Source organism: Siphateles boraxobius, unplaced genomic scaffold (assembly GCF_051911475.1).
Source record: "Siphateles boraxobius isolate OS27281-9 unplaced genomic scaffold, OSU_SipBor_1 54, whole genome shotgun sequence".
In the NCBI taxonomy this organism is placed as follows: domain Eukaryota; kingdom Metazoa; phylum Chordata; class Actinopteri; order Cypriniformes; family Leuciscidae; genus Siphateles; species Siphateles boraxobius.
In genome coordinates this window covers 70,893-87,500 of record NW_027509180.1, presented here as the reverse complement: position 1 = coordinate 87,500, position 16,608 = coordinate 70,893, and the positions used below count along the sequence as shown (strand labels likewise).

The following is a 16,608-nucleotide window of genomic DNA, read 5'->3' as shown; positions in this document are numbered from 1 at the left end:
CCCAGCATCCACTCACTCAACACACCCTTCCCAGCATGCGCTCGCTCAACACACCCTTCCCAGCATGCGCTGGCTCAACACACCCTTCCCAGCATGCACTCGCTCAACACACCCTTCCCAGCATGCACTCGCTCAACACACCCTTCCCAGCATGCACTCGCTCAACACATCCTTCCCAGCATGCGCTCGCTCAACACACCCTTCCCAGCATGCACTCGCTCAACACACCCTTCCCAGCATGCACTCGCTCAACACACCCTTCCCAGCATGCGCTCGCTCAACACATCCTTCCCAGCATGCGCTCGCTCAACACACCCTTCCCAGCATGCACTCGCTCAACACACCCTTCCCAGCATGCACTCGCTCAACACACCCTTCCCAGCATGCACTCGCTCAACACACCCTTCCCAGCATGCGCTCGCTCAACACACCCTTCCCAGCATGCACTTACTGTTAAAACGGCTCTTTATATCACAGCTTGTCTATCTGTCCATAATAGATCTGCATGTGTGGTCAGGTCATGTGATGCAGTAAATGTTGTGAACACTCTCTCATCAGTGTGTGTGTGTTTCAGCGGTTGTCGTCGGAGGGATTGATATGATGTCTCAGGCTCTGGTTCTGGCCAAGAAACCTCACGTGGTCATCGGTAAGAGCTTACGAGCGCGTGATGTTCAGACGGATCACAGGATCTGTGCTGAATGTTTGATTTGAATCATGGGTAATAATCCTGCTCTGACTCGCAGCGACTCCGGGCCGCTTGATCGATCACCTGGAGAACACCAAAGGGTTCAACCTGAGAGCGCTCAAATATCTGGTGATGGACGAGGCCGACCGCATTCTCAACATGGACTTTGAGTCCGAGGTACACACACACACACACTAACCACTATATATATAATTATACAGTTGTAATCAAAATTATTAAACCCCCATCGCAAATCAGGTTTATTGGCAAAATTTACAGACTTTCAGCTGTTTGCAATTACTAATCAAACAAAATTAATTGAAATAGCTCAACACAATTGTTTCAAGTGGTTTCCCCACATTAAACTGAAAATGCAACTTTTAATGACTTCTGCAGTCTCAAAATTATTCTCCCCTGAATAGAATCCCTCACAACAGCACAGATCTGCAGAACAGGAGTTGTCTCGCTAATCAAGGGCTTCATTAGCTGCACCAGGTGTGCTTGAGCTAGAACACATGAAATATCTGAACTGGCGAGGTTTGATGAGCGTCATGTTTTGACTGCATGTTAGAAATATGGCAAAGTCAAAAGAATGGTCCTAATAGTGAAGAGAATATATCATCGCCCTTCAAAAACAAGGAACAGGATACAGAAAGATAGTGAAGGTACTAAATGTTCCTCGAGACACTGTTGGAAGCATAGTTCACAAGTGCAGAGTTAAAGGAACAGTGGTTGCACTCCCGGACGGGCAGAAAAAGAAGATATTAACGGTTCAGAGAAACCCTGGAGTGGCTGCAGAGAGACCCGATAGCCACACACACTGAGGTTTCAGCTGCACCGTAAACTCGTACTAAACACATGCAACAACTCCAGGACTACACAACTACTGACCCAGAAGCACAAGAACAGTGCTCAGTCATATAAATGAGCCACAGAAGCTTCGAGGTTCTGTTCTGTGGAGCGATGAAAACTTTCCATCCCTCTGGATCAGCGGTGTGTCTGGAGGAAGAATGAAGCGTGTGCTGATGAGAGCTCTGTCTACAGTTCAGCATGACGGGTCAGTGTTGGGTCAGTGATGCTCTGCGGCTGATCTATATCCTCCGGCTCTGGAAACTACAGTGTGAGGAAGGAGAGATGATCCACTGAAGTATCAGGAGATCCTGGGAGAAAACATCATCCGTGAGTGAGGAAGCTGAATCTTGTGGACCTTCAACAGGACAACGATCCCAGCATTCCTCACAGATTCCTCAGAAACAGAAGCTGCTGTCGATTATACATCTCTTTGCTGAAGCTCATAACAGCAAAAGGCTGTTCTACTCAGTGTTAAAGATGCTTGCCATGAAGGGGTTGAATAATTTTGAGACTGCAGAAGTCATTAAGTTGTATTACAGTTTAATTTGGGGAAACCACTTGAAACGTTTGCTGTGTTGAGCCATTTCATTTACTTTTGTTTGATTTGTTCATTGCAAACAGCTGAAAGTCTGTCAATTTTGCCAATAAACCTGATTTACAATGGCGGTTGAATAATTTTGATCACAACTGCATATAGAGCTCAATGATATGATGACAGAAGGTGAGCTCAGGTGTTTGTCTCTCAGGTGGATAAAGTCCTGAAGGTCATTCCGCGCGACAGACGCACATTCCTGTTTTCGGCCACCATGACTAAAAAGGTAAAGGTCTGCATGTTTGTGAAGTGGTCGAGCGTCTGTTGATGTGCTCTGGTCTCACTGGTTTCAGTCTGTTGATGTGCTCTGGTCTCACTGGTTTCAATCTGTTGATGTGCTCTGGTCTCACTGGTTTCAGTCTGTTGATGTGCTCTGGTCTCACTGGTTTCAGTCTGTTGATGTGCTCTGGTCTCACTGGTTTCAGTCTGTTGATGTGCTCTGGTCTCACTGGTTTCAGTCTGTTGATGTGCTCTGGTCTCACTGGTTTCAGGTGCAGAAGCTTCAGCGAGCTGCTCTACGGGACCCCGTCAAGTGCAGCGTTTCCACCAAATATGCCACCGTCGACAAACTGCAGCAGTACTACATATTCATCCCATCAAAGTACAAGGTTCCTTCAGCTCCTCCGTCCTTCTGTTGTCACTCTCCTCAGACGTGTGTATCAGACGTGTTTCAGCCCTCATGAACGCTCGTGTGTTTGTGTGTGTGTTGTTAGGACTGTTATCTGGTCTCTATCCTCAATGAACTGGCCGGAAACTCCTTCATGGTTTTTTGCGGCACTTGTAATAATGCCCAGCGTGTGGCGCTGCTGCTCAGGAACCTGGGAATCACTGCCATTCCACTGCACGGTCAGATGAGTCAGGTACTCACACACACACACACACACGGCCATTCCACTGCACGGTCAGATGAGTCAGGTACTCACACACACACACACACACGGCCATTCCACTCCACGGTCAGATGAGTCAGGTACTCTCTCTCACACACACACACACACACACACACACACGGCCATTCCACTCCACGGTCAGATGAGTCAGGTACTCACACACACACTCTCTCACTCACTCACATCGCTTGTGTGTCGCGTTTCCATTGTTTCTGTGTCATGCACTGACGTGTGTCTCCACCTTCAGAACAAGCGTCTCGGCGCACTCAACAAGTTCAAGTCCAAGTCCCGCTCTGTGCTGCTGGCCACAGATGTGGCGTCCCGTGGGCTGGACATCCCTCACGTCGACTGCGTCATCAACTTCGACATCCCCACACACTCCAAGGTAAACGAGCAACTTCAACATCCCCACACACTCCAAGGTAAACGGGCAACTTCAACATCCCCACACACTCCAAGGTAAACGGGCAACTTCGACATCCCCACACACTCCAAGGTACACAAGCAACTTCAACATCCCCACACACTCCAAGGTAAACGAGCAACTTCAACATCCCCACACACTCCAAGGTAAACGGGCAACTTCGACATCCCCACACACTCCAAGGTACACAAGCAACTTCAACATTCCCACACACTCCAAGGTAAACAAGCAACTTCGACATCCCCACACACTCCAAGGTACACGAGCAACTTCGACATTCCCACACACTCCAAGGTATACGAGCAACTTCGACATCCCCACACACTCCAAGGTATACAAGCAACTTTGACATCCCCACACACTCCAAGGTACACGAGCAGCTTCGACATCCCCACACACTCCAAGGTACACAAGCAACTTCAACATTCCCACACACTCCAAGGTATACGAGCAACTTCGACATCCCCACGCACTCCAAGGTACACGAGCAACTTCAACATCCCCACACACTCCAAGGTACACGAGCAGCTTCGACATCCCCACACACTCCAAGGTACACTAGCAAATTCGACATCCCCACACACTCCAAGGTACACTAGCAACTTCCACATTTCCACACACTCCAAGGTATACGAGCAACTTCGACATCCCCACACACTCCAAGGTATACAAGCAACTTTGACATCCCCACACACTCCAAGGTACACGAGCAGCTTCGACATCCCCACACACTCCAAGGTACACAAGCAACTTCAACATTCCCACACACTCCAAGGTAAACAAGCAACTTCGACATCCCCACACACTCCAAGGTAAACGAGCAACTTCGACATTCCCACACACTCCAAGGTATACGAGCAACTTCGACATCCCCACGCACTCCAAGGTACACGAGCAACTTCAACATCCCCACACACTCCAAGGTACACAAGCAACTTTGACATCCCCACACACTCCAAGGTACACTAGCAACTTCCACATTTCCACACACTCCAAGGTAAACGAGCAGCTTCGACATCCCCACACACTCCAAGGTACACTAGCAACTTCGACATTCCAAGGTAAACGAGCAACTTCGACATTCCCACACACTCCAAGGTAAACGAGCAACTTCGACATCCCCACACACTCCAAGGTACACTAGCAACTTTGACATCCCCACACACTCCAAGGTACACAAGCAACTTTGACATCCCCACACACTCCAAGGTACACAAGCAACTTCGACATCCCCACACACTCCAAGGTAATCGAGCAACTTCCACATTTCCACACACTCCAAGGTAAACGAGCAGCTTCGACATCCCCACACACTCCAAGGTACACTAGCAACTTCCACATTTCCACACACTCCAAGGTAAACAAGCAACTTCAACATTCCCACACACTCCAAGGTACACTAGCAACTTCGACATCCCCACACACTCCAAGGTACACAAGCAACTTTGACATCCCCACGCACTCCAAGGTAATCGAGCAACTTCCACATTTCCACACACTCCAAGGTAAACGAGCAGCTTCGACATCCCCACACACTCCAAGGTACACTAGCAACTTCGACATTCCAAGGTAAACGAGCAACTTCGACATTCCCACACACTCCAAGGTACACGAGCAACTTCGACTTCCCCACACACTCCAAGGTTACACTAGCAAGATCGACCGATGTTTTTACACAACTGAAGGGCCTCACACTGAATGTGAATGTATACATTTAAATGTAGAGCTGTTCACACCAGGCGCAATCAATTGCGGTGTCACGCTTTTTTTTTTCTTCTTTTTTTGGGCCAATTAGATTTGAGCTTTAGATCACGTGTCCAGAGTTGCTGTGATTGGTGAAAAAAACAGACGGAAGGTATTCCGTAAAAGAGAAGATTGAGTGTTGAGTTCTAGTCACATTGGTGTCTGAGAATGGATTTATTCTCACACATTTCTCTATACAGAGTATAATTTGTTCATTTTCAGTGTGAAAGGAGTGTTAAAGCAAACCGCATCTCTGGTTCTAATTCTCTTTCGCTGTACTAGCCTTCTCTCTCTCTCTCATTGCATTTTATAAAGGTCACATGCCTCTTGATGAGATTGTAGTTGTCAGTATATGTGTAGCATCACTGCAGTAATGATAGACACAGGTACAGTAGGCTCTTGAATCTGGTTCTGGTCTTTCTAAAGATTCCTGTTCAGATTCATCAATTTGAATGAATTGCTCACCCAAAAAGCACAGAAACAGATTTTTGTCATCAGCTACTCGCCCTCATGCTGTTCCAAACCTTTCTGATGTGAAACACTAATGATGTTGTTCATATCAGTTTGACTCTATAATGGTCATTTGAACGTTAATCATGTCACTTGTGGTAAACGGAAACTCGAACAAGCTTGACGTGAGATTCTGTGATTTTATCTAGAGTTTCAGAGATGATGAGAGAATATATTACAAATACACACAGGTTTGAACTTTGACTGTCAATCATCTGATGCTTCGTCATATTAATCAAACCACAATACTGGCAAGAAAACATTTGATTAGCTTTAATATAGTCCTGAAAAACTCTGTTAGTGTTTTTTTTTCTGTGCTTGATTACTGGCTGTTTATGTGTTACTCAATTAATGGAAGAATACTTGAGTTAGATGCTGTTAATTTGAATTGACATTTGATTTACTGATTAAAACCCTTTGAAGAAGTGTTGGCCTGTGTTTGCTAACCCTAACGCTAGCTGTGTTCTCCGCAGGACTACATCCACCGCGTGGGCCGCACGGCGAGAGCAGGGAGATCTGGGAAGTCCATCACCTTCGTCACACAGTCAGTCACTCCTCCCTCCTTCAGTCGCTCAGTGATTCTGCTTCTGGTTGTGGGCTCAGGCCTCAGAATCTGTGTTCAGCGTTCAGGAGAATCCGTGTTACTAGCTTCAGTCTTTTCATTCACCTATATGTATGTCAATTTTGGGATGTCGCATATAAAACCACTGGATGATAAATGCTGAAGATAAATTCTTAAAGCGCATAGGAAACATCCCATTTTTTTGCAAAAGTTAAATTCACAACTTTGGATGGAAACAAAGGTATTATTGGCTAAAGAACTGATGAACCAGTGAAGGATTTCAAGCTTTATTCATGCAGGTCTGATGAAGTCTTGATTAATCTTCTTCAGAGCGACTGAGCAACTGTTGGGGATATTCAAATTAATTAACCAATCATACCATTGATCAGCTCTACCAAACTTGGATGTCTTTTTTTCCAGTAATAAACAAACATTGTTAAATTGTTTTGATTGATACTGTGAAGCAGCTTTGATACAATCTGTATTGTGAAAAGCGCTATATAAATATATTTGACTTGACTTGACTGTTGATCGTTGTGTGTGTGTGTGTGTGTGTGTGTGTGTGTGTGTGTGTGCAGGTATGACGTGGAGCTGTTCCAGCGCATCGAGACGCTGATCGGGAAGAAACTGCCCGCCTTCCCCACACAGGAAGAGGAAGTGATGATGCTGGTGGAGCGAGTGAGCGAGGCTCAGCGATTCGCACGCATCGTACGTCCTCCTGCCATGTGATCCGCTACTGCGGTGTGTGTGGAGTGTGTGTGACTCTGTGTTTCTTCTGTCAGGAGATGAAGGAGAGCAGCGAGAAGAGGAAGAGGCCCAGAGCGGCGGAGGAAGAGGACGGCGAGCAGTCGAGCGGCGTGAGGAAGATGATCAAGGGCGGCTCCTTCAGAGGAACGAGAGGCGGCGGCGGCCGCGGCTTCAAGAGAGGGAGATGACGAGCAGGCGTACTTACGGCTGTAGTTTCTCCCTGTGAATCTAATAAATGCTGCATTCTCTTCTCCATTTTGAGTGAACTGTCCCTTTAAGATAATACAAATATGTGTGCATTATGAATTTCTTTGAAGCCGCGTCCCCCTTTGGCAGAGAACAGACCACAACATTACTTCTTTTAGAGGCGTTTCTCAATGGCGAGTACGCCAAGTCAAGACTTGTGTTAGGCAGTTCGCCTTCGGGGAAGAACCCTGGATTCCGGAGATCCAGCGACCAGAACAACTCTCGGTTACTGGCCTCGAGAGGAGTCTGACTGCAACACACGATGATTGCAGTTGTGCTTTATAAAGAGGCCGAGGACGGACAGGAGACGCGTCTTATTAGCATGCGTCTCCAGCTTTGTGCGTTTATCTAATTCCTTAAGCTTTTCTCGTCACCTGCCTATGTATTTATAAATGTGACTGGACAGTTTACTTGCTATACCTCTAAATAAAAAGTAAAAGTTTAACATTGTTTTATTTATTTGACAATTTTATGTGTTATTTTTGGTGTAAGCTGTAGTATGTGGTGATTTTAATTGGTCCTGGTTATACTGAGAAGGATTTCTAATATATAATCTCTTCATTCTTATAAAGCACCTGAAGAACAGGTAAGTTTTTGGTAATGAAACTTCCAGAGGTTGACGCTCAGGTAGGTGCACTAACTTCACATCACGGTGTCATGTACATCACTGACCAGCGCTGACTTCAACAGAATCTGCATATTTCATTTCTGTGATGCATTAATCTTTAATCTTGCAGGGGAGCAATGATGGTAACGACCAAGTGATAACTTTAAATATTAAACTAAAGCCACCCCCCTTAGGTTGTAAGAAAGTCACTATCTAAAAGGGGATAGTTCACCCAAAAATGTAAATTCTGTCAGTATTTACTCTCCCTCATGTTGTTCAACCCCGTAAGACCTTCGTTCATCTTCGCAACACGAATTAAGATATTTTTGATTAAATATGAGAGCTGGATCACTCCTGCATAGGCTTCTAAGGGATTGAAACTTGCCAGCCCCGAAAAGTTATTAAAGACATCGTTAAAATAGTCCAAGTGACTCAATCTAAAGTTTATCAAGCGACGAGAATACTTTTTGTGCGCAAAAACAAACAGAAATAACGACTTTATTTCAACTATTCATTTCCTTCTCTGAGCAACTGCCCCTCAAAATTCCTGTGCACGTCCCTGCTTAACCTACATGAAATCATCATTCAGGTCTAGTCATGGATGTATTAATAGGAATAATAATTTAACAGCATTAAATTCAGCACGGAAGTCTGGAAAATTCTCATAGTCCTTCTCACACAACTGAAGGAACATCCCACATGTAGGACCAATAGGGCGCCTTGTGAAATCTGACATCACAGCAAACTCAACAGAGATGCGGTCTCACACGATCAAGTGACATCCTGTGCAGAACCTGTTTCTCATCATCCACTTCTCTGATGTACCTTTTCAGATGATGTGCTACTTCGCTTTGCTGTCATGTCAGCAGGGAACTTCAAAAGTCCTAAGATCTTTTTAGTTGTTGGTAAGAGTTTAGCATACATCTCATTTAGCTCCTCAAAAGTAAGGGACATTTGTGATTGTGCATGCGCAAAATAACAGCTCTCTACAACAACCTCCTCACTCAGACACAGATTGAATCACTGATGCTAGAAACGATGCTGCCCGCGGCTAAAAATGCTTTCATTTCTTGGAAATTCCGCTGCTATTTTGTTTTTAAAGAAGAAAATGCCAACAACATGGTTGTACAGTGCAAACTTTGTATTCTCTATTTTCCTGTTGAAGAAACATTTCCATTTTATTTTTTCCTTGTAGCCTACATGCCAAGTTAAAAATAAAACAAAATAATCTGTAATAACATACTGTAGCCACTAGATGTCTGTATAGTCCTTTACATAAATATTTTTTCAGAGCTGTGGAATTCTTTAAAAGTTGTTTTTTAAAATAATATTTGTCCTTGAAGTAATCCAAAAGTAATCCGTTACATTACTTTCATATTGTGGTACTTGTTTGGCCTAGTAGCTATGTAGAAGCGCAAATTTGGCAGTTTCACTGCCTCATGTATTGTGCCAATGGAGACATCACTGAGAAGAACATTTTGTCTGAACTCCCAAACTTCAAATGTGAAGTCACATTCATCACCCTTACAAGAATTCCCATCTTGGAAGAAAAGTTCTTTACCTTCTTTAAGGATCTCATTGTATCCTGCATTAATGTCCATTGCAACCTTTCTAGTAACCCCTCCTTGTTTTGTTCTGACCTGTTTTGTTTCTTTGTTTTCTGTATGAATCCAGCCAAGTTCAATCTGTCGCTTATTTTGGCTCTGGATTTGGGTTTAGAAGTCTCAGGTGTCTCTTCAGATTGGGGTTTAGTTGTAGATTGCTTTCTCAGTTTCATTTGTTCTCTCAGTCTTTCAAACAGACCCAACTTCCTTTTGGAAGCAGGGATTTGATTGTGGCAAAAATTGAAAAGAGCAAGTCTATATCCATATGAGGGAATTTAGTTGGTCAGAGCTGAATCCTCCATTAGCAAGATAAATTCTCTGTCGATCTGTGGATTAAAAAAATAATATGCCATTTGCCTTTCAAAAGTACAATCAAGGTCAGTTTAAAGGTATAAACTAATGATTTATGTTTCTAATGTGTAGGCAGTAGTCATTATGAGTGTACAGAAAATGTACATTAAATGTATTATTAACTGTTTGTGTTTTCTTTTGATGCAATAGCTACTTTTATTTCCTTATTAAATTTATCATCAACTAACTGTAAATAAAACCCTATGGGCCAGATTTACTAACAGCTTGCACCAGAGCTAATCCTCTTTTGCTGTTAAAAAATATATTTTACTGAAGACAGTGGCTGACCATATTGCATATGCATTTTAGGAGTTTCCCTTTCAGACAAGTCATTTATGGGAGCAGAATATTTAAATTAATCCTGCAAGGTGATTTACTAAGGTTTGTGCCATTATTTAACGGCCAAAAAAAGCCTCAAACCACCTCAAATCGGCTAATTTGCGCTGCTCTTTTGGTATTGCGTTGGTCAGTATGGAAATTATCACCACGAATTCATGAAATTGCGTATCTAGCCTATAGCACGAATGTATTTATCGTGCCATTTTTACGCAAAAAAAATGTTTTTAAAGGACAAGTTCGGTATTTTACACTTAAAGCCCTGTTTTAAGATAGTTTCTGATGAAATAGAAAGGTTAAGACTGAAATTTGGACACATGCTGCTGTCCCGAGAATTTTAGGTTTTTGTGTTAGCACCCCCCACCTCCACAATGGTTTCATAGGGGCACTGGAAGAATCATTCATAAAACGCATTAAACTTTAGTTTACAAAGACGTGAAACTCACCAAGTGGTATGGGGTGTTCACTGATATGCTCACACAAAAATTGCTGCAAAAGATGCTTTCCAACAGTTGTTTTACCGTTCGTTGTAACTTTTCATTCTGTACATGCTACCTTTAGGAGATATCATTAGGAAACATGGAATTAGCTTTCACTGTTATGCTGATGATACTCAGCTGTATATTTCTTCCAAACCTAACGAAACTTACCAATCCACAAAATTATCGGAATGCATAGTTGATATAAAAAACTGGATGACTAGTAATTTCCTACTACTAAATTCTGAAAAAACAGAGATTCTAATTATTGGACAAAAAACTTCCACACGTAATAACATAGAATACTGTTTAACACTTGATGGCTGCTCTGTTAAGTCTTCGTCGTCAGTTAGGAACCTGGGTGTGTGTGTGTGTGTGTGTGTATGTGTGCTCTTTGATACCAATCTCTCATTTGAAAGTCACGTGTCTAGTGTCTGTACAACCGCATTTTTCCATCTTAAAAATATATCTAAATTACGTCATATGCTCTCATTGACAAATGCGGAACAACTAGTTCATGCGTTCATGACATCAAGGCTAGATCATTGTAATGCTCTACTGGGTGGTTGCCCTGCACGCTTAATAAACAAACTACAGCTAGTCCAAAACGCAGCCGCTAGAGTTCTTACCAGAACCAGGAAGTACGACCATATTAGCCCGGTTCTGTCAACACTGCATTGGCTCCCTATTAAACATCGTATACATTTTAAATATTGCTGATTACTTACAAAGCACTAAATGGTTTAGCTCCACAGTACTTGAGCGAGCTCTTAACGCATTATAGTCCTTCACGTCTATTGCGATCTCAAAGTTCTGGCCAGTTGATAATACCTAGAATATATAAATCGACTGCTGGCGGTAGATCCTTTTCCTATTTAGCACCAAAACTCTGGAACAATCTTCCTAATATTGTCCGGGAAGCAGACACAGTCTGTCAGTTCAAAGCTAGACTAAAAACACATCTCTTTGACCTAGCATTCACATAACACTCTATAGACTTCTATAATTCAATATTAGGCTGCTTAGATTAGGTCAGCCGGAACTGGGAACACTTCCCTTAAATTCTGATGTACTCGTTTCATCATAAGAAGAATGGCATCTACGCTAATTTTAGTGTCTTTGTTTATCCCGAGGTTTTCCCGCATCCTGCCGGATCCAGGCCGTATCCAGATCTGACGAAGGACTTTCGCCTGGACCCGATGACAATGCTTAATGCGCATGTGAACGCCATCAGCGTCTATCACAGATTCACGTTTAAAGTCTGTTTAGAGAGAACGGTGTCGTCTTAGCGGCCCCTAATTTAATAACAAATGATCATTTAGACGGAAGTGAATCAATCAAAACTAACTTTAGCTGGAAAAAAACATTTTTCAAGAGCCACTATAAAACTAAACCAATCTCTGTTACCTAAATTATATGTTTATCTCTGTAAAGCTGCTTTGAAACAATCTACATTGTTAAAAGTGCTATATAAATGAGGATGACTTGACTTGACAAAGGACAAGAGGGATCCTCTCCTACCCAGAGGTTTAGGTTCTGCGGTGATGGGAGAACATCATATGTTGACCTAATAAGGAAACTGATCCTACTCTCTTCCATTGACCAAAGGTCTTGCCAGCCCATTTTGCGTTGTTCCTCACTCTCCCATCTCATCCACTCTCCCTGCTTGGCCTGGGAAATGGCCTTTATACATCTCATCCTTTCCTCCTGCTTTCGCACCTCGTTGACTACCAGCTTCCTCCTTTGAGCTGGGCCTGCCTTGTGTCATTTAGGAGGAGCAAAACCGAGCCCAAAACCCCCTCTTCCATGCTGTACCTGTCCCACGATATCCCCAATTTGAAGGTCAGCCTTTGCCTCTACTACAGATTTCTTTGCTGACCACTTTCTACCAGTTTTTACCACAGGGGCTGTCTCCCTTACACATTTGTCACGTGACTCTGCTAAAGTCATTTTCAGTCTGACCTTGGCACACTTAAACTCCTCGGTTAAAGCAGAGACTGGCAGCTGCAATATTCCTTTATTATAAAGTCCCACTCTGCTGAGGCAGAACTCCCAACCATTTCCTGATGTATGAACTTATTAACACTTTCAGCTTATCCACTGTTGTCAAAGAAACCTCATACACAGTCAGTGGCCACAGCAACCTTGGCAGTAGACCAAACTGAAAGCACCAGAGTTTCAGTTTGCCTGGTAGAGCACAGCTGTTTATGCTCTTCAGCTCTTCCACCGCTTGTCGTCTAACTTCTCCCACTCGAACTGTGTCCTTTAGATCCCCATCGTACCATCTCCCTAGACTATTCACTGGCTTCTGAGAAACTGTTGGTATTGCCTCACCATTAATGAAGAATGTTTTATCTACTACCTTTCCTTTAACTATCGAGATGCTCCTTGATTTAGGGGGCTTAAATTGCATTCGTGCCCATTCAATATTATCTGTTAACTTCCCCAATAACCGATTAGTGCAGGCTACCGTTGTAGTCATGGTTGTCATGTCATCCATGTATGCTCTGATTGGTGGTAGTCGCATCCCAGAAGCCAAGCGCTCTCCTCCTACTACCCATTTTGATGCCCTAATGATTACTTCCATTGCCATGGTAAAAGCCAGTGGAGAAATGGTGCATTTCCAACCTCTAAGCATTGCCATGTAGTGCTGAATTCTGGAGTTGAAAAACTAAATTGCAAATCTCCAAAATAGGCTTTCACTAAATTTGTTATTGACATCGGTACCCTGAAAAAATCAAATGCTGCCCAAAGAAGCTCATGTGGCACTGAACCATATGCATTAGCCAAATCCAGGAATGTCACATGGAGCTCCTTCCTCTCCTTTTTTGCTGATTGAATTCGTTGCCAGATAACATTGATGTGTTCTAAGCATCCTGAGAACCCTGGAATGCCCGCTTTTTGAACTGAAGTGTTATCTGTTTTTGCAATTATCTGCAATTAAGCCATTTTTTAATAGGTAGGTGGACAATCTCTGAGCAATAATGCTGAATAAAATCTTACCTTCCACGTTTAATAGCGAAATAGGACGAAACTGACCAATGGTTGTAGCATCTTTTCTTTAGGTATAAAGACTCCACCTGCTCGGTGCCATGCTCTAGGTACAACCTGTTTTTCCCATGCCACCTTTATCAATTTCCACAGAATTCGTAGAACTCCTGAAGCACTCTTGTACACTCTGTACGGAACTCCATTAGGCCCTGGAGATGATGAAGCCCTTGCCTTTCTCACAACCTGCTCTACCTCTTTCAACTTAGGTGCACAGACCTCCATTTGGGTGCTAACACAGAAACCTAAAATTCTCGGGACAGCAGCATGTGTCCAAATTTCAGTCTTAACCGTTCTATTTCATCAGAAACGATCTTAAAACAGGGCTTTTAGTGTAAAATACCGAACTTGTCCTTTAATGAGATCGGGCTGAAATTGCTGTAAATTTGTGCGTCATCAGTAGATCACGTGCTGCCACGCAGAACTGTCCACTCCAAATATTAATGTGTTATTTTTAATCAGCTGTTCCAATCGTGTTGAATATACATACCTTTTCTTACTCCAGAAGGGAAAGTATGTCCTCTGAAATACCGCGGCCTCGTAGAAATTCTGTCACAGTGATGATGGACATAATTGTGCAGTCTGCTCCCCCTGGGCCTTTCAAATTGATATTATGTTAGAAAAATCTTGGTCGTGTAAACGTGACTCATTTAAACATATATAAATAATAAATGGGTCTAGCGTTAAAGCTACAACAATAATTATAATAGATTTGTGTGGAGGCTAGGCTACACGAAGACAGCAATGTGTGTTTTTTTATTATTTTTTATTATTATTTATTTTTTAATATTCATTTTATTTTATTTTACCTTTTTAAAAAAAAAATTATTTTATTTATTTATTTATTATTATTAATTTATTTATCTTTTTTTTTTATTCTTTTTTTTCGATCTGCGATCTGCCCTGATATGATATTGTTTGTTGGTAGCCCTGATTTCCATACCGGGCCAGATGAAAGTGCTGAGCAAAACACTTCGACCACGTCCGAAGTAGTTTTGGGCCGCATAATTGTGTCAGGGAATTCCGTTTGTGCAAATATCCAGCGCCATTAAAGTCGTAAAAGTTTATGATGAATGCATAGATGAGAGCTGCTGTCAACACACCAGTCCTGCCCGCCGCCATTTTTCATGCTCACTATTAATTAGTGAACCGTCATCAGTTATTGTAATCTAGTCTCTGTGAGAGATGATTGACACTGACAGCTAGTGAAAACCAAGAGGGTTTAGTTCACAGCAGAGACTCGTTCAGTAACCGAGAAATGCACTAATGCACGACCCGTATGGATTCTATAGGAGACGCTTCAGCAGTTTAATACAGAGCTAGAGTCAGAGGTTCACTAATCACACGCTTTTATTCCCTTCTGCTTCATTTTCTGTGTGTCACATGATGTAATCTTGAGTTTCTCTCTGTCCTAGCAGAGACTCGGAGGACGGCCACGGCTGCAGGACTGCCTCAGCCAGCAGAGTCTCTCTGGCCTGCGGTGTTACGCTGCCGCTCGTGGGGAGGAGCTGGAGCTGGTGCTGGTGGAGCAGACGGGACCACCAAACGCACTGAGGTACACACACACACACACACACACACACTCTGATCAGTCTCCGCTAAAGCTTTTCTCTGTCTGTGTAAATGCTGAAATCTGCTGCATGCGTGTCATTCACTCCAGAAAGTTCAGCGTCATCTCAGACACGCATCACATGGTAACATTTTCCCCGTAGGAGCAAAAGTGCAGCTCACCTGTTCAGTCCACATGTGTTTATTTAAGAGAGCAACCACAGCACACATCTGTATCACACTAACTACACCAACCCTGATCTATGATGTCCACAGCCGTCCTCCAGCATCTTACAATCAGCGGCACGCTGCTCATTGAGTTGAGCTTCTGGTAGTTGGAGGCATCGAGAATTTAAGATACTTACTATCATTGCGAATATTCATTTCATTAGGCTTTTCTAGGTCATAACCCGGCTCAGTGGCCATGACAAATGCAAGGAGGACACGGAGGACTGCCAAAAGTAAACATATTTATATTCACAACTTTTTCAACAAACAATTAAACTAATAATTTAGTATGTAGAGTGTGTCAGTCAGTAGCATCAGTGGTATGAATGTGGATGAGTGACTAGTATGAAGTTTGGGTGTTGATGAGGACAAACAAAACAAAACAAAACAAAAGATGTGCTGCTGCTCACAGGAGTGGGACCGGAGCAGCGAGAGCGAGAGCAAAAGGGCCGGAGTATTTATCCTCCCACAGCGCATCTGACACAGGTGCTCCCAATCTGGCTAACGGGTGCCGATACCTTCAAAGACAAAAGGAGAACAGTAAACTGCCCAACACCACACAGTTAAATACCCAACTAGGCAGGGCCGTCACATCTATGAGCTCTTTGATTCAGCAGACTCTTATATGCTCGCTCAGAAAATGTGTGTGTGTGTTGTTCAGTTTCAGCTCGTCCTGTGTTGTGATTCATCTTCTATTGTGCAAATGATTAATTTGTGTTTTTCAAATTAAATTTCAGATCCTGCTGGAGTGATTTATTTAAAAAAACATATGTATATATATATATATATATATATTTGTAGAAAAAATTCTGGTTTTGTTTCTATATTTTTTTTCAATAATTTGGAGGGGGTTTATATAGAAGTTTTATTTATATATCGCTTTTCCATAGCTGAAGGTCGCTTCACATTTTACACTATAATACATTTACACACCTGCACACATAGTCATATTATCCAAAATACTGGTTAAATAGATATGTTTTGGCCTGTCAGAGCTGGTGGTAAGATAAATTTGAATGTCATCAGCACAGCAATGAAATTGAAGTCCATGCCTGCGTATGTCGTCACCAAGTGGAGATTATATAATTATATATATTTATTATTAGATAACATTTGTAAAGGATGTAAATATTGTTGAACACTATCACTAAATAAA

At 42.8% G+C, this 16,608-nt stretch overlaps 1 protein-coding gene across 29 annotated transcripts in view; it reads left to right on the top strand.

The window, feature by feature from the left end:
• Nucleotides 1-7,696, top strand: part of ddx47 (DEAD (Asp-Glu-Ala-Asp) box polypeptide 47) — a 15,054-nt gene extending 7,358 nt beyond the window's left edge. Inside the window, exons 4-19 of one of the 29 annotated variants that reach the window (XR_013195511.1) lie at nt 575-646; nt 744-862; nt 2,284-2,355; nt 2,621-2,737; nt 2,843-2,989; nt 3,267-3,441; nt 3,664-3,774; nt 3,960-4,033; nt 4,219-4,329; nt 4,505-4,615; nt 4,653-4,689; nt 4,801-4,874; nt 5,013-5,086; nt 6,170-6,240; nt 6,837-6,966; nt 7,041-7,696. Coding sequence is in view for 20 of the 29 variants with exons in the window: in XM_077205721.1 (XP_077061836.1) it covers nt 575-646; nt 744-862; nt 2,284-2,355; nt 2,621-2,737; nt 2,843-2,989; nt 3,267-3,441; nt 3,664-3,774; nt 3,960-4,033; nt 4,219-4,329; nt 4,505-4,615; nt 4,653-4,689; nt 4,801-4,874; nt 6,170-6,240; nt 6,837-6,966; nt 7,041-7,193 (1,574 nt within the window). In the remaining 9 variants the exon portion in view is untranslated. The other 28 variants (XR_013195512.1, XR_013195513.1, XR_013195516.1 and 25 more) reach the window with 28 other exon arrangements.
• The last annotated feature ends 8,912 nt before the right edge of the window (nt 7,697-16,608 follow it).